The 23,738-nt window shown below is 38.7% G+C and overlaps 1 protein-coding gene across 2 annotated transcripts in view; it reads right to left on the bottom strand.

Annotated features, from left to right (window-relative positions):
• NRXN3 (neurexin 3) overlaps nt 1–23,738 on the bottom strand; it is a 1,709,419-nt gene that overhangs the window by 935,646 nt on the left and 750,035 nt on the right. For both annotated transcript variants that reach the window (XM_078393277.1, XM_078393271.1), the window contains one exon: nt 18,061–18,087. In XM_078393277.1, the coding sequence (XP_078249403.1) occupies nt 18,061–18,087 (27 nt within the window). The remainder of the gene's footprint in view (nt 1–18,060; nt 18,088–23,738) is intronic.

The raw sequence follows: 23,738 nt of genomic DNA, 5'->3' as shown, positions 1-23,738 counted from the left end.
TCCTCATTTGGAAGAAAATCACAGCTTTCCAAAACTTCAGCCAAGGCCATGAGACCTGGAAACACCCTAACTGCAGTGAGCATAAGCTTATTGTATCTCAGATGCTGTTGCAGTGTTTGGAGATTTGGTTAAATTCTTCTATCTGCAAAGCAAAAGTGCGAGTCCATGAAAAAATTAGGTCCGACTTCCGGTTCCACGTTGTGACAATACAGTCCCAGGGAGACAGAGCTCTGCTCCCTGAGACTGCTTTTCAGCCTGTCAGGGATCCTCAACGGGTTTAAGTCACCCTGCAGAGGTGACAAGTAAGGGAGAGGCACCTGTAGATCATGAACATAACAGCATTTGTCTTTGTTTGATTCGGGGAATTCCTCAAACCAGCAGGAGAAAACAAGCCGCCTGTTCGCTTGCAGCTTGTCCAAGTCATCGGCTGCCAGAGAAGTAAGCACTAAGTTCTGGATGTTTTACATCGCGTTATCAACTTGGGTGAGAATATTTTTCTTTTTGTTCTACTAATTCTATCAACACTCCTGATCAAAATAACTCCTTAAAAGAAAAGAAGAACTCTGAGCCATCCTTTAGCTGGAGAAAGGAAAGCAGCAGCAAAGCAAAACAAAGGACTGGTCCACTGCTCCAAAGGAGGGGCTAAGGAGACAATGGCTAAAATCTATCCCACGGAATATTAGTCTGCATTTATTGGAATTTCTTGGAAAGCAAAAGGGGAACGTAATGGGTGTTTTTGAACTTAATAAATGGAGATCAGGAACTAAGGAAATCATCATTCTGGGCATTAAAGAGGCAAACTTTGAAATTTTGCATTGTCTAAACTGTGGAATGGGTGGTGAGCCCAGACAAAGAGCAATGGATATCTCTGGTAGTGACTTTGGATCAGCTAAAACTTTTAAAGCCTAGCTGTTTTTTCTTTGGGAGTTTCAGTTTGGATTAACTACAGACACAGACTCTTGGTTTTTAAATAACAAATTTGATGGTACTTGATCAAGCTGGATTTACAATTAAAGACTCTAGACTAGTGGTCCCCAACCTTGGGCCTCCAGATGTTCTTGGACTACAACTCCCAGAAGCCTTCACCACCACCTCTGCTGGCCAGGATTTCTGGGAGTTGAAGTCCAAGATTTCTGGGAGTTGAAGTCCAAGAAATTCTGGAGGCCCAAGTTTAGGGGCCACTGCTCTAGACCACTGGTTCTTAACCTTTGTTACTCAGATGTTTTTGGACTGCAACTCCCAGAAGCCTTCACCATCAGCTCTGCTGGCTGAAGTTTCTGGGAGTTGCAGTTCAAAAACACCTGAGTAACAAAGGTTAAGAACCACTGCTCTAGACCATCCGGTCAAATCTAGATACATACATTGTGTGAATTTAGACTTTGAACTGAACTGGAAAAATTTCAAGAACTGAACCCTCGAACCGCAAAACCTTTAAATATCACTCCCTTTCTTTTTTTCCTTTTTTCTTTTTCGGAGTTGTATTTTGGAATTATCACAGAATTATAGAACAGCAGATATTTCTAGCAGTGACCTTATGACAACCAAAACTTTCAAACACTGATTTTTTATTTTTATTTATCTACGTATTTATTTATTCCTTTTCTCTCTCCTTCTTTTTTCTTTTTTTTTTGGGACTTCCCTCTTGGACTAGTTATATATAAATAACTGTGAAATTGACCTGTGTTGAGAATTGAATGGATTGAATGCCACCCCAGCTAGCAAAGAGTGAAAATAACCTTTGAAGCTCTGTTATATTAAATTGTAAAATTGTAAAACTAGTAGCCTGCTTAGGCAGAAAATACTAGATAGCTCTGGAAATGGCCCCATGCCTTGTGTTAGTGAACTTATAAACTGAATATAGAGCTGTGATGATAAAGTGCTATTGATGACTATTAATGATAAGGTATTATTGATATACTGACTATAATTGAATAACTAAAAGGTGGAAAAGGCAGTGTAGCAGGTCAACATAACTCTGGGGGACTGATTAGATAACTTGGGGGAAACTACTCATGATGAGCCTACCAAATCTTTCTAAAACTGTCAACACACACACACACACACACACACAGAGAGAGAGAGAGAGAGAGAGAGAGAGAGAGAGAGAGAGAGAGAGAGAGAGAGAGAGCCTCTGCACCTTCATCTGGGGTTTCCAGTCTAGTACAGCAAAGATCTATTGATACAATGCTATTTCAAGAAAAATTTCAGAAAGATCTACAAGCAACGCTCCAGAAGATTCAAGCTACAGCTGTATTGCACAAAGAGGAGACAAAGAAAAATCAAGAAGAATCAAGAAAAAACCATGAAGAAGCCAAACTTAACCAACAGAAACTGGAAGAGAAATTGAATAAAATCAACGAACAGATCCGCATGATGAATATGCAACTCCAGGATATCCAGCAAAACACCACAAAGAACCAACAAAGAATTGAAAAATTGGAAAATAACACGGATCAAACAGAAAAGAGATTTTGTATTCGCGAAGGCTTTCATGTCCGGGATCTAAGGGTTGTTGTGGGTTTTTCAGGCTCTTTGGCCGTGTTCTGAAGGTTGTTCTTCCTAACGTTTCGACAGTCTCTGAAGATGCCAACCACAGAGACTGGCGAAATGTTAGGAAGAACAACCTTCAGAACACATCCAAAGAACCCAAAAAACCCATAACAACCAGAAAAGAGATTGGATGAACTGAAAAAAGAAAACCTCAAACTGGTTCAGGCTAACAAAAATTTAACAGATTCAATCGCAGTAATGGAGATGGAAAGAGCCTTAAACATTCTTAGATTCCAAAACATACCAGAAGACAAACAGGAGGACTTATCAGAATTTTGGCAGAGGCACTGCGAATTGGAAAAGAAGAGTTGGAAAATGAGATAGACCAAATATATAGATTAAATTCAAGTCATACAAAAAAGAATAGAATACCACGTGAAGTACACGTAAAGTTTGTGAAAAGATCGATAAGAGATGAAGTACTCTGAAGGACCAGTGAAGACCCAATACAATACAGACAAAAGGAAGTTGTTGTATTGAAACAGGCACCTTGGAAAATAAGAGAGGGGAGGAAACAATATCAATTTTTGACTACTAAACTGAATAGGAAAGGAGTGAATTTTAGATGGCTGGTACTGGAAGGGATTCTGATCAACTGGAACTCAAGAAGATCTAGGCTTGACTCCATCCATAAAGCAAGAGAATTCCTTGAAAAACATATAACCTTCTTCAAAGAAGAAGCACGGGGCAAGATATAAATGAAGAAGAAAGTAGAAAACAGAAAGAGAAAACACCAGAAGAGGAGAGTGAACTAAGTGAAGAAGAGAGTTGGAAAAAAGATATTGGACAAGATCTGAACAAAATACAAAGAGAAAAAAGGAATACCAGGGCAAGAAAACCTAAATATAAGTAAACAAGATGGAGAACGAAATTGGGATCTTCTCAGTGAACCTCAATGGCCTGAATGCGCCAAGAAAAAGGAATCATGTATTTTCAAACCTACAAAAAAAACTTAAACAGATATAATCTGTCTTCAAGAAATGCACATTAAAAAGAAGCATTACAAATATTTGATTTACCCAAAGACTGGGAAACTCTACTACTCAGCTGCACAACAAAAGAAAAGAGGGGCAGCTTTATATGTGAAAGAAACTCTAAACTCTAAACATATCTATTCTGAGGAAGAAGGGAGAATCTTAATGGTAGAAATAACAATAAACTGAAAAAAAGATATTGATGATAGCAATATATGTACCTAAAACAAGAAAAATTCTAGAAGCAGTTTTAAGGTACTGATGGTGACAAAATATTTCCTTTGATTACAATTTTCTGCCAGTGCTGATGACCTACATTTTCCTAATGGTCTTTAGCAGGCAGCCAAGAGCCTCTGCACCATCCAAAACCCCCTGTATGCTGTGCAGGTGTGTTATGCAGGACATCAAAATGTGAAATGATGTACCATGTGCCACACAATGGAGTTGGGCCTGAAGTGCAAAAAAGGGGATAAGTAACTTAATAGTACTCAGGTTCTTGTCTTGGAGTGGAGCCCATGCAGTGCTCAGTACAGAAGACAGTGAAAGAAAAGAACAGAGGAGAATATTCTTCTCTTGACATACATCTGCCTCACTTAACAAGATTAAGTTCTTTTAAACAAAAACTCCTGTCATAGCAGTCATAAAAAAATAATCACAAAAATTACTACATCTACCAAACAAAACTTTCTGTTTCTTAAAACAGTAGCTCTCCCACTACAACACTGCATGGGAAAACACTTTTGACTTGAAAACTGCTGAAGGTGCTATTGATATATGCTTGCTCATATTTTAAAGAATTAAATGTTTTAGAAATAGATAATAAATTATTTGGCTTTGATTTTCTACTGTACCTATTCCAGAGTTTTGTCAGCTCCCTTTAAGAAGAATGAATATAACAACATAGCAATGCCATACATGTTTTAATGTAACATTTCTAATATGGATGAATTCAGCATGTAATTATACATATTCTTCTGAAAAGAACCTTTTCAAGATTGGCAGCTCACAGTTGTGTACTTTTTTTTAAACAATAACATGGTACAATATTTAGTCTGCCTGTAGAGTAAAACAATGAACAGACATGATTGACAATGAACTATTCCAAATAGTGTACCAATGTATATCTAGAGAAACTTCTGCCATATAAAATAGATGTTTACAAATAGAGACAGCTGTAAGAAAGCAACTCTTTCTACTGAAATTTCAGGAGCATCTGTCGCTTTTAATAATGAAAGAACTCATTCATTTAAGGCCATTACTCAAAATACAAGGAAGAAGCAAAAAGCTGGGGATGAAGGAAAGAGAAGGGGAGGCAAAATCTTCCGAGCCATTCCAAGAATGTAGCCATAACACAAATCCTGGAAACATTTGTATCAGGAGGCGGGGGAGGGGGGAAGTCTTTAAAAAATCATATGGTCCTTCTCATGGAAGTATGATGTGTGCAAAGTGATCAGTGTACCTGCAACAACGGATATGTTAATCATTCACTGTAGAAGAAAAAAACTCCCAACCCCCAACCAATTAATCAATAAGATTGGGACTGACCGAAAGGCATACTACTATTTGGTCTAATACTGATGTGTATCAACCCAGTTGAGATTGTTGGGGAAGGAAGCCCTTCAGCCTGGCTCCTGTTCATTGGCTAGGGGCTGCAAAATAAACACAGTTAATCTCCGTAATAAAACAGTTAAACTGTTTAAGTGTTGCCTAGTTTAAACCACCACTATGATCTCAAAAGGGGATAGTCACCGATACACTCCAAGGGCAATACTAGAAAAGAAACAAGTATCTTTCTCTGATAGATGGTTTAGACTGTGTGATCAGGAAGGTTATTTATTTATTTATTTGAAATATTTTTATCCCGCCTTTCTACTTAAAAAGGACCCGAGATGGCTTACAACAAGTAAATGTCAGTATTTAAGCCAGCAACAGTGAGTATGCAATACTAAAAGGATCAAATGAATACTATACTAAAGAAACATAAGCAACACCAAAACACATACAAAGCAGTAAGGTAGAACAATCCACTTGAAAAACCCCATTTGGCAGCCAGCCACTTAGGGAAAGATTGCCTGAAGAGAAAGCTCTCTGTCTGTTTGTGGAAGGACAGCAAAGAGGGAGGGAGTTTCAGAGTCTGGAAGCAGCAACAGGGCAGGTCCTCTTCCTTGTACTCACCAAATGCACTTATGAAGGCGGTGAGACAAAGACTTAGGTCTTTTTTTAGTATCTTAACACTTGAGCAGGCTCATAAAGGTCCCAAATCATTTAGGGCTTTATAGGTTAGAATTAGAGATGGGCACAAACTGCTGGATTGTTTATTGGCTGGTTAGGTATTTGGCTCTTCAAAGCCCCGCCTCTTCCAACAGGCACCCACTTGCAGGCAGTGGCCTGGCTTCCTTGTCCCACCTCCTCTGGACACTGCCTCTGAATGGGTGTGCCCATCTCTAGTTTAAACCACCACTACGACCTCTATGTATTAGAATACCTCTGCTTGACCTGACCCAGTGAATTTAAATACAGTGGGGTCTTGACTTACGAACGGCCCGAGTTACGAACATTTTGACTTAAGAACCGCTCTCATAGGAAAATATTGACTTGACTTACGTACTTAGATTTGAGTTACGAACTGAAAAAAAACTGAAAAAAACCACATGGGAGGCAGGGAAAGTGCAAAATGTGAACTTTCAGTTAACTGTTGGCCAGTGAAAAGGGTGCCTGTCTGCTTCCTCACTCCTCCCAGCGTTTAGAGAGTGGATTGGGAGACAGTCTTCGGACTGCCTGGTACTGCCTGGACTGTATTTTCCCTGCCTTCCCTGAACCTTTCTTGACCTAAGAAAAAAAGAAACAAAATATCCCCCTCTAGTGGTCGAAGGCGGAATAGCAGCCGGAAAAGAGCAGATATGGATCAAATGGTTTTCAATGCATTCCTATGGGAAATGCAGATTTGACCTGAGAACTTTTTGACTTGAGAACCGCCTTCCAATACGGATTAAGTTCTCAAGTCAAGACCCCACTGTATAATAATCTGTGTCTACTCCTATGCCTATGGACACTTGCTTGAAATTTGCACATTCTCTCTCTGCTCCTTCAAAATATGTATCAGAAGTATATGAATATGACACCCATGTGCCAAATGTAATGAAAGTGAAACTTCAAGATGGCTTATCTTCCCCAGTTATTCAAATAATAATGGGTAATTTGCCTCCATCTTCAAGAGGCTACAAAGGAGCTACTGTTCTAGCAATAAAAAGCTGGCAGTATCAAAAAGTGTGTTATCTCTCTCAATAATAATGAGGTCTGAACGTTTTAAAGCCTTGTGATGGAATGGGACAGCAAAGAGGGATCTGTATATTGAGAGACTTTAGGGGAGAGGAGGACAGGAAGGGGAAATGAAGTACAGTGGAAATTTATGTGGAATCCCTCACAGAGTCATGATTCCTCAGAATCATGTGTTTCAGAAAGGCACATTTTGCTCCTAATTTGCCAGTGTTTGGAAGAACAAAAAAATTACTTTTTCATACAGAAATAAAGAGTAACTATACACACCTTTGAGAAACAAGGTAAAGGGCCCAGCATCTAAAACAGACTGTCCTGACCCCAGTTTCTTGAGCACAAAAGCTGGTTTTCCTTGTAACGTGGACTAAGGAGGTATATGTGTAGACAGGGATGCCTCACAGCTACAATAAACATATGATTTCATGTAATATGCAATTATTTCTTGGAAAGACCAAAACAATGGAAAGATGTGTCAGTCACTGCTATAGCTTCAACACATTGAAATACGGAGAAGGCAGGCTGAGTGCTTACAAAACAAATGTGCAATATAATAACTAGGTGACACCATACCACAAATTGTTGCTGGCTGTTTCCAGATTGCAAAAAGAGGGAATATGCTACAAAAAGGAAAACCCAGGAGCTATTGCAAGCCACTCCAATACTAAAGAAGCACAATACTGAAACTAAGATCTTGCTTCTTCAAACTGGTATTTCACTGGATTTTTATAATCACTGCATTTTGGAGAGTCCCAATTCAGTAAAAGTCTGAGAAGCATCATCAGTGGGTTAGGGCTTTCATCTGGCTGGCTGCTGGCCTAAGAAGGTGCTCCTCCAGAAGAGAGTGGAAAGACTTGAGACAAGCAACCAGATTTCAACAGGAGAAACTCCAAAGATCATTTTAAACCTCTTGCAGGTGTGTGTGTGCCCACATGCATTTATACACCGTAAATAATTTCATTTAAGGTTCTAGGGAGGAACACACAGTCTCTTGTTGCTTCTACTGACACTCAAGATAGCCAGTGTTTTACTACTTCTATCTGTTTATGTATGCCATTAATGACTTCATGACAAAAAATGTTGACCAAACTACAATATCTCTTTAGAAATGTAGAGGGAAAGATAACATGCGTAGTAACTGCTGGATAGCTCAGTGGTTTAGGTCTTTGGGAGTTCAATTCCCCTCTGTGCCTTCTTGACTAAGGCTGAACTTGTTGATTCATAGGGCTTCTTCCAGCTCTGCAGTTCTAAGATTATTATTGCTGCTGCTGTTGTTAAAGTACATATAGCATGCAAATGTGAATAGATAAATAGGTACCACCACAGTGGGAAAGTAACGGCATTCTGTGTCTAGTCACGTTGGCCATGTGACCACAGAAACTGTCTATGGACAAACGCTTGCTCTACGGCTTGGAGACAGAGATGAGCATCATGACCTAGTGTTGGACACGACTGGACTAAATGTCAAGGGCAACTTTACATACACATAATATGTTTTGGCACCTTCCTTCGCAGAATAGTTTTGGTAACAAAATAATGGAATCAAATACATTTCCTTCTGGGGAATTAAACTTTAGTTTGCCTAATTTTATATCTAAAAATATCAGGTTTTGGTCCCCCTTCCCCTTTTCTTAACGGTTTCATGAGCTAGTATTTGTTTATACAATGACATTACTCAAGTAAAGTGTGAAGTGCTTTGTCTTGCATTTCCCATAGTTTAGTACGCACCTATCATAGATTTTCTTTCTTAGAATTTCCACTCTCTTCTCCACATGGTTTCTCCTCCAGATCATTATTCAGGCAATAATGCAGCCATGGGATTAATCCCTCTCTTGTATCAAAAAACCATTTATTTCTCGCTTCTGAAAGTAATACCTGTGACTCTTTCTCCACTTCATATTACTGGTCAGTGAGCTTTATGGTTTCCTACTTCGAGACATAAAAGCCGCCTCTGAGTATAATCTTCAAAATTATTCTATCAGATAACACACAATATTATTTTATTTTATCCTTTAAAGAGATGAGGACTACAGATTTATAGCAACTTATGTGAGAAAAAGCATTACTGGGCTTAATGGGACTTACTTCTCAGTACACATTCCTAGGATTGTGCTCTGAATAATCTAAAATTAACCTCACTCTAACATAGTTTTGTAGGAACTACAGCGGTGCCTCACTAGACGATTGCCTCATGGGACAAAAAACCCGCAAGACGATTGTTTTTTGCGATCACTATGGTGCCTCGCAAGACTTTTTTTTCTATGACCGTGCTTCACAAGACTTTTTTTTTTTTTTTTTTTGGAGACCGATGCTTCACAAGATGTGGGGTTTTTTTTGAGACCGATGCATAGGGAACCTTGCAAGACGATTTTTCACAAAATGACAATTTTCACAAAACGAATTAAAATCGTCTTGCGCGGCACCACTGTATTACAGATTGGCCAAATCCTATTACATAAGTTACACCTATATAAGGATGATGATGTCAGAGGCCAGAGGAGACTTTTGGTAGTTAAATAGTTCCTACTTTTGTCTCATGGCTTGTCTAACTCATGTGTAATCAGTCTCATTGAGGAAAGCCCAGTGAGGAAAGACTGAAATAACTCAGCATGTTTAGTCTTGAGAAAATAAGATTGAAGGGAAATATGATAATACTTTTTAAATACTGTCATTCAGAGAAGGGGAAGGATCTGTTCTTGATCATCCCAGACTGCAGGACATGTAACAATGGGCTTAAGTTACAGGAAATCAGATTTCGGCTGAATATCAGAAAACACTTCCTAACTGTTAGAACAGTACAGCAATGGAATCAATTACATCAACAGCTGTTGAGTGCTCCAAAACTGGAGACATTCAAGAGAAATTTAGACAACCACCTGGTAAATATCCTTTGATTTTTATTTCTGTGCTGAGCACAGAGTTAGACTCAATGGTTAAAAGGCCCCTTCCAACTTCATGATTCTACGGATCTATGATTCTATGATTGCATGTGGGCCCTAGAATGGAAGGAACAAATCTTTGAGTACTAAACATCTCCCCTACCATCCAGCAAGATTGATTAAACACAGGTTGGACAAGGCATGGGATAGAAGTAAGAACTCTTTAATTACCAAAAATCTCCATCTACTACAGAAGTCATCAACTTTATGCAGGTGAACTAATGAACCAGAATTTTGACTACTGTATGACCTATATAAGGGGTACAAATATCTTATGAAATTAAAGCTATAATATTTTATGTTAAATAATTATCTGTATTTGAGTCAGTGTATTGTATTTTCTTGATATTCTTGATGTTCTTAAAAATAAAATAAAGTCTTAATATTGTTACTGCATGTTACAATGATTATTATTACGTCATAACATCTATCCTATTTTATCTGCATTTATGTTATATTCCTTTAATGTTGATGCAGAGATATATTTGAGTTTGAATACCACAACCCTGTGTGTGGTGTGTTTTTTTTTGGGGGGGGGGGAGAAAGTCCCACTGCTTATAGCGAAGTTTGCTCCCAGATGAAGCCTTTCTCTAGCACAAGATGGCAGAACAAGATATCAGTGTTTCTATAATTGTCTTGACGTTGATGGACAGTATATTTTATTTAGTTTATAACTGTCCTTGAAGAAGAGTCTTATGACTTGAATCAGGTTAACTCTTCCTATATTTGTTCTTGGTGCGCCCTTCAGGTCATTTCCTCTTTCATCCCTGGAACATTTATTTATTTGTTTGTTTGTTTGTTTGTTTGTTTAAAGTAATGTTACTTCTCCTTTCTCCTTAAAAAGGACTCAAGGTGGCTTAAAACATTTGAAGACAACATTTAATAACCAAAAGTGGGAGCTTACTTCTGAGTAGATAGGGACAGAATTGTAGTGTCCAAGGACAAAAAGAAAAGACAAATGACAGGGCAAATGTCATTTTAGCCTCTCAGTTTTGGACACATAAAAATTGCGATCGCAAAAACATTGTCGTGAAGCGGATTCGTCGTTATATGGGGTAATCATTAAGCGGGGCATGACTGTATTTAGGAATTCACAGACTCCTTCACAAATATCTGTTTTACTTAATTCAGTGAGCTCTTCCTGTTCCTAATTCTCTCTGGGGTCAAACTAAACATTATAAAGAATACATCCTTGGAAAAGAAAATCCTTTAAATGCTGAAAATGTCTGCCATAGCTAGAGATTTTTGTACCTCTTATAGTCCACACTTTCACCATTGGGATACAAACAGGATTTACAACTTTGATTTCTCAGACACAGTGGTCTGGCAGGGTCATGTCTATGGAACACTAACATAATTTTAGTGACACATTATCTTTACTTTGGCTTTGGAAGTGGAGAGGTGTCACATAAAGGTTTCTCTGGTGTCAGGTATGGTTGGAAGGGCATATTTCAGGGCTTATGGTTGTTATGGGAAGGTTTCTTAAGAGGAAGAAGTCACTTAGTCAAAGAGAATTAAGAGAAGACATAATCAGTGCAGTATTGGAAAAGCAGAAAGGTCTTAATTTCAGAACTGGACTCAGAACAAAAACAAACTGTCTTCTGATTTCTATTTGGAAGGATATTCCTCTTCACACACCTTACTTCTCTCTAAGAATAGATAGATTTTTCCCAACACTAGTAATGAACGAAACGTATATGCAGATAGGATTCTTATACAGACCATGGAATATATCAGCTTGTGCCAATCTTTTACACTCCAGTTGTATTGGATTACAATTCCCACAATTCAAAGCAGATGTAGCTAGAATTCTAGGAATTGTAGTCCACTGTATCTGGAGGGTACCATGTTGGCAAAGGCTGAACAAGATAGCGTATAACATCCAACTGGCAGCACTAACTAAAACAAGTCAACTGCTGAACGCTAAGTCAACACAAGTAAATTCCAGTGATTCAATGTGCCTACTCATTTGAATTCAGTTGAATTCAGCCCACAGTATCTGCAATCCAGTTTACATAAGCACATTTACAAAAGATTGATGAATGATGTCATCAGTAGCAGGCAATTTTTAGAAATTGAACAATTCCTACTTTTGCTTCACATAAGTACTCCCTTTCATTGTCTGGAAACTCTGGGAGCTACAGGGTGATGGGGAAGGCATTTAAAAACCACAAATTGCCATTTGTTATAATGTCATCTCAGTGGTGCTAGGTTTGGGTAATCAAAGGGCTTGATCCTACTGACAATAAGAACCATGGTTGTATCATATTCTGCTTTTTAGAAAATGTTTCAAAATAAGGTGTCTCCATGATGTAAAGAAAATAATCTATTATTTTGCCAAGGAAGTGTGTTTTCTGATTGGAAAGTGATGTAAAATACTCTTCCGCCAGAAGGCTGTTTATTTCAGCACACAAGTGAAACCTGATTTGTTTCAATTATTTCTGCATATGTAAACCACCACCACCACCACCAACCCATCACTGCAAACTGTACCTTTGGGTAACCAATGGATGCAGCGGGAGAGGTGGTGGCAGCAACAAGAGCCACAACCAGGGAAAGAAAGAGGGAGAGACAGGAGCAGGGAGGACACAGCCAACCCTTCTCTCACAGTCACTCTCCACTCCGGCTGTAGGGTATCTCTTTGAGAATGATCCTGTTCTTTCCTGGGAAGATGAGAAAAGCAGCATTTAGGAAAAGAGACACAGAGAGACAGAGCTGCTAGGTACTGCTAGGTACTTACTACCTTAGTGCATGTGCTCGTAATCTCAAGATGAGACCACTGCAACGCACTCTACTTGGGCCTGCCTTTGAGGCTGACGCGGAAACTTCAGATGGTGCAGAATGCAGCGGCCAGGCTCGTTACTGGAGGGAGAAAATTCCATCACATTTCTCCTATCCTGGCCAGACTGCACCGGCTGCCCATTCGTTTCAGCATTGACTTCAAAGTTCTAATGCTCACTTATAAGGCCCTAAACGGTTTGGGACCTCGATACTTGGCGGAATGCCTGCTCCCACCAAGACCTACCCGGATCACCCGCGCGAGCCAGGAGGTGAGGCTGAGGAGCCTGACGCCGAGGGAGGCCCGGTGGGAAAAGATGCAAAACCGGGCCTTCTCGGCGGTGGCTCCTCGCCTTTGGAACAATCTCCCTCCTGTGATTCGCGTGGCCCCTACGCTGGGTACATTTAAAACACAATTAAAAACATGGCTCTATACCCAGGCCTTCCCTCCTGCCAGCATTTAATTTGACTTAATTTTCTTCCTTTTTTCTATCTATCATTTATTATGTTTATGGATTTTTATTTTAATTGTATATCCTTGCTGTTAGCCGCCCAGAGTGGTATGATATACCAGATGGGCGGGATATAAATCAAATCAATCAATCAATCAATCAATCAATCAATCAATCAATCAATCAATCAATCAATCAATCAATCAATCAATCAATCAATCAAATAAATAAATAAATAAATAAATAAATAAATAAATAAATAAATAAATAAAAGGAGCTCTTTGCTCCTCCTACTCTGCAGCTCAAGCTTTCCCATTTGCCTCCCTCAAGATTGGACAGGCTCACACATGCTGCTTCTCTTAAAGGGAAAGGCAAGTCTACAGAGGGGTGGAACGTGCTATGCACTCCAAGCATTACAGGATGTTAAGATTGTTTTAGTCGTGGATTCTCAGTATTGATGGGAAATTGGATGATATGACCCTTGGAACCATCTCCAACATTACAGCGCTATTATTTTATGAAAGGAGACTTTTGGAAAGACGTCTGGGGAAAAAAAACGCTCCATTTCTGTTTCACATGATTAATAATTCAGAAAATGATTCCTTCTCCTAGAAGGAGGTGCAGCTAACATACAAGTCAGAAAGATGTCCCCATGCTAACATGTTCTTAATAGGCAATTAAAGGCAAGCCTGTGCTTATTCTAAGTGTCTCTTGTGGTAACAGTTAATTAGCATGATAAAATCCTCATTTTGTTTCCTGCTTACTGATGGTTCTCCTGTTCCTATTCATGAGAGAAAAGAAATGGTAATTTACCCTTGTGAATTCTAAAGATAATTAAAAAATGTAGAAACAGTTTTGACCCTTATTCACAATAAGACCCAGGTGCAATAAAATCGGGGGGGGGGGGGAGAGGTATTGTGCCCTAATGAAGTGGAAACTGTTTAACATCACAGTCAACAACTGCAAAGTGATTGCTAATGTGGAGTGGAGGGGGGGCGATAACCTGGAAATTCTGATTAGGCCTTCTATGACTTTCTGTAATATGAGGGACAACAAAGATATGGGTACTACTACATTGATAATCACAGCAACATTCCATGTTTATTGATTTTCATATATATATTTCACACTGAAATCACAAAGTCAGATTGCATGTAAATATGTGTAACCAAATCCTAATGCTCTTTCTTTTCTTTTGTATGTCAAAAAATAAGAGATGGGAAGAAATTCAGAAAGGGGTACATGGCATGTGCATGTCTCCCTGTGCTTAATCACAGATGAGAAAAGTTACTCTTTTTTTAAAAAAAACAGCCTCCAGAATCCAATGACCAGTGGCCATTTATGCTGCTGTGGGACTCTGGCAGTTGCAGCCCAAAAAAAGTAATTTTCCCCATCTTTGGGCTAATGTTTTCTCTCTCCAAAATTGTCCCAAACATGCTTTTTCTAAAGATTCTAAACATTTATTACTCCACTAGTGATGTACGAATGAGGTTAAGCAAATGTCTCAAAAGTCTTCATGATATAACAGCTCAATGACAACTATCAGGCAGTACAACATGCTTCATTGCATATATTCATTCCTTTTAAAGAATCCTATGCAGGATGACTCCAAGGTAAGTCTTGCTGAGCTTGATGAGACTTAGTCCCAGGTAAATATTCATAGAAATACAGCATTTAACTTATGTAGGATGCAGCTATTGATGCTGTTGACCTCCTTTTGTCAGTTGCCATGCAACCATTAAAGCTGCAAAACGTGAAGTTGTTTCAGTGTTATATAATCTTTCTTTATAATGTTGTGGGATTCAAGCACCTGTTATGTTATGGGTTTTGTTGGACTATATTTTCCCCTAAACACTTGTGTGGCACTACCTTTTACTGTCTTAACATTTATAGGTTGATAGTTTTCAATGTCTGTAAAAAGAACCCAATATTTATTCCAATCCTAGTTCCTGCTTAACATCTTGCAGCAAGGGAATAAAAATGAAGGAAAGCAAAAGATGTGGGGGAGGAGAAAGCAAGAATGGCAATTTCAAGGAACATGAACAAATAACCAATTACCAAAATGGCATACTCATTTTTCTCAATTTCTTCAACACATAAACAGAGTAACAAAAATCAACGCTAGAGCCTTACCTGTTGTCATGTCTTGGAGCTCTCTTGATAGCCACAGTGGGAGAATATTAAACTTCACCATGAGTGCTATCTTTTGACTCTGTTTGCTCTTAACATCACAGACCAAGTGCTTCATTCTTAGTTAACAGAAGTGGCCACATCATCTGATACTTTAGGTAGTATTCATCTCAAAGCTCTTTGACTGAATCCCACCCCCCACCATTGTTGGCTAAAGGCTGGCTCTCACTTTGCGTTTTCCTAATTTAGGGAAGTAGGAAGAAAACAGGGAGACATCATACTAGTCCCTGTTCCGTCGAATAAATTAAAGGAACGAAGCCCTTTGCAGCTGGTCAGTCCAGTATTTGCATCTGTCAAATCTACAGATGAATTTTCTATTGCAAAAATATTGCTTTTTCGGCTCTTTTGTCCTCCATTTATACATATGTCCTTTAAATGTGAGTAAAAGAAAGGAAAAAGTTGAACAAATATACTGAGAATATGCTAAAAGAGTTTTGGGGGGTCTTGGCTAGCCTGGAGTATTCAAATAATAACATAAAATTAACCTTCCCTTTGACCTCCCTCATTTAATTATAGTACTGTACTATTTAATAAGGGGCAGAACGCTACTGGATTAGGTCATTTGAAAGAGGAAGGAACTCATGTATTCAGGGCTCTAAATAATGATGTTTTTAAGAAGTAAAGTCCAGACTGTTTAAAAGAAGTATGAGCTTGAAGGGATTTGCAGAGAAATATATTTAAATAAGTATATAAAAACCCATATACTTTAATGTGAATAAAAGCAAAATGATTTAAGCAGATGCTACCGCTTGTGTGGAAACCTGAACAAAAAGTCAGAATATTTTTTCTGTAAGAAAAAAATCTGAAACTTTTTTTGTCTCCCTGAATTTCCTTTTTGTCTTCTTAAGCTTTTATTATGAAGGGGCAGCAATTTGCATGGGAATGAGGGTGTGTTACTTATTTTTAGTTGCAATTGCTGCTTTGTATAACAGAATATTGGCAAGAGATGCTCTTAATAGGAACAATCTTGGCTGAGATAACATCAACAGCACACTCTCTCAGCTGAGATATTTTTAAAAAATCTAGCTAAAGAATCAGCAACTTAGAACACATGGATTTTTTTCCATGCACAGGTGACAAAAGTGCACAACAACTTGAAACAAACAGGGATTCTCAGATCAAAAGCTCTGATGAAACTTCTATTTAAATATAACGAAAACATGAAACTATCACAACTATTATCTCCTCCAGTTTCCTTTTAATGTCTTCCTGAATGGCAAGACTCATCATTGTACTGTACAGCTCTTCCTCTTTGTTACACCACATACTGTTGGAATAAGGTAGAATTCTCCCATTCATTTCAGCAGAACCAAGTGTGTAGAAATGAGCAGAGCATTAAATCTTAAGTTTCTACATTCCTGCAAACATCTCCCATAACATTATCTTCGGTCTTACTTAAGACGTGGCATGGTGGTAAGAAATTCTCATGGTCCAACTGTCCACCAAAGAATCAATTAGCAATATGGAGGGAACTAAAGAAGAATTTTTAGATACAGTTACCTTGCCTGTAGTTATGTTTGTTTTTTGTTACCATTTGAACAGGATCATAACTAGGGTAGGGTAACTGGCACTTTGCCCTCTTTTTTAAAGCATAAACTTTCTCTGTCTCTTGAGGAGGGATCACATTCTTTCCCTTTATTTTCTTAGGTGTGTTTCCATGCCTCAGAGTGGGTGGGGGACAATGTCAGTTGCCCTGAGTGCCAAAATTGCTGGTTACAGCTCTGGTCTACAGGCACTACAATATAAATCTGGCATAACAGAACAGTAGATCTGCAAAACTACCTTTTTGTGCAGCTTTAACTCGTTTTTTTTTTTTATTTAAAAAAGTAGTAGTTCTAGAGGAACTCCATGGTTAGTGATACTGTTTCATGGAACTGACGCTGCTTTGGGTCTAGCATTGCTTACCAAGCAGATCATTGGGTATAACTTACTCAGACTGTATGTCTGTAACCAAACAGATAACCAAAAAAAGGTCAACCTAAGCCAATAGTTAAACACTAATAACCGCAGATGATGAAGAATAGTGTGTAGGAAAGTGAGCCTGTCTAGCATGGAAACAATCTGGGCTGTCAGAGGATTGAGCCACCCTCTCCTTTAGAAATGTAGTGGGGGAGTGGAGGAGGGATAGATTTCAAGATACAACTACACATGTACATATGCAGGATATTAACCACTGTGGGCATATTTATAAGGCTGACATAAGAATTCCAGAAGTCCCTTCTCTTGATGGAATATGACCATTTGAAAAGCTTCCCTAGAATATTTCATTACTCAGAATAAACCTTAGATGATCATTCTGAGAATTTATGTATATCCTCCAACACACCCAAAAATATGTTTTATTTTTTAAACTGCATGCCTAATCCCTTAGAAGCATGAATACTGAAGAAATACCAGACAAAGTGGTCACTTCTGTGGGTCAAACTCTCTTGACATTTCTGTCATCATCATCATCATCATCATCAACAACAACAACAACAACAACAACAACTATTGTAGTGGAGAAGGGCATACAGTACCTGTTGTTTCTATGCAGTACTAAACTGCCTCTAAGGCTATTTTCCCCAATACAGCAGAATGCTATTGAAATACATTTTCAGTTCTTCCTGTTCCCTGGACTTGTCTGTGAAGCCAGGAAATATAATATTTCATTTGCCCCTTGAGAAATCTCTCTCACACACATTACATTCATATATGCCCATCACCAATCCTCCCCAGTCTCAATAACTACCAAAACCATATATTCAGACACATTTTAAAAACCAAAAATGAATCAAGTGAAACAAGAAACATATTGTAAAATAGCAAAGAAAACAATGTTAATTTCTTTTTAATATAGATATATTTGCAGAGAGAGAGACAGAAAGAAAGAAAGAACAAAATGAAACTTGAGGAAAAACTTACTGGTGTTACAGTTTATCCTGATACAGTCTAGATGGGGAAAAATAAATGAAAGATGAAATTGCATCCTTCAAGGTAACAGCTGCAGACATCCAAAAACAATCAGTCCACCCTTCCGGGGACAGACACACGCAAAGAGATGTGGCCATTTTATATATATATTAATATACGTTTTGTATAAGCTCAGGAATAGTTGTATCTGTATTGTATATTCTAAAGAAATGTAGGATCTATATATTTACTCTAGTATTCTGTGTATGTGTGTCAGAAATGTGAGCATGTACATATTATATACCTCCATGTGTGATATACTAGATTATTGTATGTGGAATTCAGATTATTTTCTTTCACAGAAAAATGGCGCATTGATTATTACACAGTAATTCTAATCAAGAACTAATGAACAAAAATAGCTAGGATGTTGATAAGGTACAGATATTCTTCCTCAAAATGCAAGTCATTCCCCAGTGATTTAAAAAAAAAACACTGTTATGATTCTTTTAAAGCAGTTTGATGTCTAAAGCTAACCTTTGTACTACATCTTTTGAATGACAGGTGTCTTTGCATTAATGCACCATCTATCCAACATAATATGCCTTCAGGTCTGGCTAGGAAAGATTTTCAGGCACAATACTTAACCCTTTCTTTCCACTTCACTTGAAAATAGGATCATTCCCTTTGTGATAGCCAAAAACATTTGTTGGGGAGAGTGTGTTGCCACTGATCTCCACAATGAGAAAACAGTTAACATACTGCCTCTAGTTCCCTGTCATAAAATGGCCACTTGCAAACAGCTAACTGCACGAACGCCCAACCCAGATTTCAGTGTATTTCAGAGGGTTGGGGCATATTTGATTGGTTGGAGAGGGTTGATACAAAGGAAGCCAGCCAGCCAGCCCTTCAGAGCAAAGTCTCACCTTGCTACCTGAATGTTAGGATTGAATTATGCACCTACAGCATTCAGGTAAAAGATGAAATAGGCTGTGCAGTGGCAGATTTGGACATCTTTGACAACCCTATGTGCTTCACTCAGATGTTCCAGGGAAAATGAGGGAGGGGAGGGAAAGGTCCCATGATGTCATTTGCACTGTGCAAAAAATAAACAGTAGAATAGGAATTTCAGCTGGGGAGTTCTGATCATTCACTGTTAAATACAAGATAAATTTCAGGTACTTGTTCATAACATCTTTGGCACAAGAGTTCCTAAGCAGGACCTTGCTTCTTTCACATTGTAGGTTGTAAACATATTTTCTGTTAAAATGTTAGTGTGTTCAATTTAACACCTCACAATGCCGAATTTCAAATATGATGGACTTCTCTTTACTCTTAAAGCCAAGGACAGAAGTCAGAGTTTCATATTTAGCAATCTAGTTTAAGGTTATTTACATATATGTATTTATTTCATGTATAAATGTAATTTATAACAAAACTATGTAGTCACATTTATATTTATAGTAACCTATTGCTCATAGCCAAAAGCATGGACAGTTGAAGATGGCCTTTGTTTCAAGTAGAGTGGATTACATTGGCTATGTGACCCTCAGGCACACAACTTCATTCTTATATTCTATTCATTTGAAAAGATGGTCCTTACAGATTTACTGAAATAAAAGGCATGGGGAAGAGGGAGGGAAGAAGAAGAAGATTGACAATCTGAGTGACAAGAGATGAACCAATTATGAGAATTAGAAGCCACAGAGAGTCTGGTGTTTAGCAGAACTTCTCTTAAGAAAATATGGGTTTGGTTTCGTGCGATTAGGTTTGTCATGTGTCGTCAACCGCAACAGAAAAGTGGGAGCAAACAGTCCTTGAGCATGTGGTACAATCACCATACAGGAGTGGCTATATCCCTTTTACAGATGTATGTTGGTGGAGTGAGACACAATAGATAAACAAAAGGGCTTTTCCCCCCCTCAAAAAAAATATCAAAAAAAAAAAAAAACCCACACAACAAAAACATTCCCCAAAATTCAGGGACAGCAGAGGGGGGAGAGGGAGAGAGAGAGAGAGAGAATTGGGGGAAAGTTACATTTAGCAGATGGGTATTATGCCTGACACAAAAAAAATTACATTTGGCATATAGAAATGAGCAAACCAATAGGTTTGCTATTAAAGTGGTGGTAATTACTTTTGTGACCTTGAAATGAGAACTGTAACTAATTATTTTTTATCAAAGTAACTTCCCAAGCTCTGAAGGAGTGAGCAAAAAGTCACTAATCCTTCGCAAAAGGATTATGCTTGTATGGTAGGAGAATTATTGTTGAAGGATAAATGTAAGCTAGCTGGATATGTCTGCCTCCCAAGGCAGGAGCTTCATTGCACACCAGCTAGAAGGCAGCTATGGGAGGAGGGATAGGTAAGTTGAATGGCCATAAAACATAAGCCTGAGGGTGTTCTGTGATGCTCATCTACCAGACAAGAAGGCTGGGGATTGAGGGTGGCTGTTTCAATATAACTGGCCATTGCATTCACTCTCAGGGCAAGCTTTAAGCAAGAGGGTTAATTTTGGGGCAAGTGTGAAACCATGACTCACTGAATTCTCTCTCTCTCTGTCTCTCTCTCTCTCTTCTTCCTCCCTATTTCCTCCAAAGAAATGTGAGATCTGAATGTCACATTCAGGCTTCAAGTGTTTACAGAGCCAAGGTTCAATATGTTGTGAAATGTGTCACTAAGAGAGAGAATAGCTTTCCCCAAGTTCCCTCCTAACAACTCCATAAAGAGCAACATCCACACAGAAGAGTCTTCTTCCCCCAACCCTCATCCCCACCAAAGGATTCCCTTTCCCCCGGATTCAGTTTTGTCTCAACAGTGTTGTGCAGGTGAGAAGGATATGCCAGCTCCTGCAGGCTGCTCTGTACGCTCTGTTCGAAGAGCTGTTTGCTATGCGGGCCGCAGGCTTCAGGCCTTTGAAGGGTTGAATACCATCTTTTGATATACCATGACTGATGTGGGGAGGATATAAGGAAGCTTTTACAACTTGGATACACAGCGTAAAAAGATCACAGAAAAGACCTTAATAAACAGACAACCTTTAAGAGAAACCAAATGGAATTAAAACTAAAAGGGTGGAGGGAGAGAAGGCAAGCATAGGAGTCTTTAATACTGTTCAAAACAGTTTTTGCCAGTATGTGTTTCTGACACATTAGATTATCCAGATTCCAGCTCATCAACCTCTTGTCTTTAATTCTGGACTTGTAAATTTTTTTACTGCAGGTTATCAAAATCTGGGCTTTTGTTTATGACCAAGGTTTAGGTGTCATTTCCTCTTGACTCAGGCTCATCTCAGAGATTGTTATATCATAAAGATCCAAATAAATGTCCCTAAACTAATCATGACTGGTTAAGAGTTTTTCTTAAGGCCTTCTATTTGACTTTTGTCTTCAATAGTTTGACAACTCTGGCCATCACAGGGAAGTTTTAGACACCAAGGGACATCTGAAACCTCTGCAGACCTTGACTGCTGCATAATTGAGCTGCCATTCTAGAAGTCACCTTCAGATCTCTGCAGGACTGAAGCTCCATTTTTGCAGCCAACCTGGAGAGATGCTGCAGTCACTACAGACAAGGTATAGCAGACAAGAAGCTTTTGTTCTATTAGGGCTTATTTGTCTCGATATAAAATATTTACATCACCTGGTGGGGAGAAACACACAAGACATTTGCCATATCCGGACCATCTCTCTCCACTACCAATGCAATTGCTGAAACAGGAAGTATGCATGTTCTTGTTTCTGCCTCCAAATCTCTACTCTATCCATGTTTCTCCAAATGTGAAAAAAGTGCAATGTTAACCCCAAGCAATTTCATAAGAGCCTTGTGGCACAGGGGTTAAGTTGCAGTACTGGAGTCAAGCCTCTACTCACAACCTGAGTTTGATCCCAATGGGCTCAAGTAGCTGGCTCAAGGTTGTCTGAGCCTCCCATCTTTTCAAGGTCAGTAAGTTAAGTACCCAGGTCACTGGGGAGGGGGCAATGTGTAACCTGGATAATTATAAACTGCCCAGATAATGTTTTAACTGCTATGGGGTGGTATATGAGCAACATACCTTATAGGTTTATTTGACCTTAAAGCCAGTAAAATCCGACAACTTGGTGAGAAGTTCTGAGAATACTAAACTCTTATTTCACTGAAAACTCAAGTACTGTGGTCTTTATATGTCATAAGATGGACTTTTCCATCATAAGCAATCACTGACTGAGGTTAAAAACATGATAACATCTGGGGGTTTCACTGCCTTTTGAATGAGGACCTCAGAATGTGTGCTGTCACTCACAGGTGAACACACAGTTTTTCTAAGAGCAAGAACAAGAGATACTTTCACTTTTGATAAGTGGTAAAAAGTGGTTGGCTCTCCATTTCCTAAAAATGGCTAGCTTTTGCTAACAGCAGAAAACACGGCTGTTTGTCTTCTGCAAAACAAATGATAAGAATTTTTTTCCAGTGAAAGCACTAAGGAAGGAAAACACATTCTATTTAATGGAAGAAACGGCATAGGTTCTAATCAGAAAGATCCAGGTCTCCATGCCAATGGTTGTTGTGGGTTTCCTGGGTTGTTTGGCCATGTTCTTAAGGTTTTTCTTCCTAACGTTTCGCCAGTCTCTATGGCTGGCATCTTCAGAGGAGAGGAGTCAGAACTGACCAGAGTACAGACAGAATTTTGACTCTTGTCCTCTCAAGATGTCAGCCACAGAGATTGGCAAAACATTAGGAAGAAAACCCTTAAGAACACGGCCAAACAACCCGGAAAACCCACAACAGCCATCGGATCCTGGCCATGAAAGCCTTCGAGAATATATTCTCCATGCTATGTTTTCTCATCACTTTGGGCAGAAGATAGTAAGGGAAAAGGTAACATTCTAGCCTAGAGATATAAGCAGAGATGGATTTCTCTTGTTCTCTTTCTTTTCTTTGGAGGCTGAAAATAATAGTGTATAAATTAAAGTGTTCTTTGAGTTGGGTACAAAAAGGTGCTTTATACAACAGCAACACAGCTAAAGGCAGGTTGTAAATACAAGATAAAACAATCATAATTTCCCTTTTCAGCAGTGTAAAACCTGTAAGTCTTCCATATAGAGCTTTGTTTGCATCTAAGGTAGGCAATCTAGTGAGTTCCAGATGTTTTGAATGTGGTAGTGAGATTCCTTGGAGTTGTCATCCAAAATAACTGGATGTCAGCAGGTTGCCTATCCTAAGTTCGCTTACACTTTTCCAAACATTTTTACTCAGCTGGTTTGTGCCTAAACATTTTGCCCTACTTGTCTTTTCAGAAAGCCCTGAAAATCAGTGACTCCACTTTCTAGAAGGAACTAGGTAGTAAATCGGAAAGTCTTCACTGCAGAACATTGGCCTTTTATAAAGGCAAAGCCTCATTTCTATGGTTTGTTCCAGTCCCCACACTTTACTTGTACTGTTTTGAACAATAGCAAAGAGATGGAGCAATGAGGATGTAATTGATCAAAAGATGGACCGAAAGGCATGTAATATACAAAGCTAACCAGTTCAAGAACAAGAAAGGAAACTTAACAACAACAACTATAACAACAACAACAATAGAAAGAGACTTAAAACCACATTGTCCATAACCAGGAGTTAAAAATCTTCATGCAGTGATGGCTGGAGAGGTTGTTTCTCCATGATTAATATAGTTACAAATAACACATCAGCAGCTACTTATAAGTCAA

Source organism: Pogona vitticeps, chromosome 1 (genome assembly GCF_051106095.1).
Source record: "Pogona vitticeps strain Pit_001003342236 chromosome 1, PviZW2.1, whole genome shotgun sequence".
Lineage (NCBI taxonomy): Eukaryota > Metazoa > Chordata > Lepidosauria > Squamata > Agamidae > Pogona > Pogona vitticeps.
Note: the sequence above shows the minus strand (reverse complement) of the source record. Positions and strands in the feature narration are given on the sequence as shown.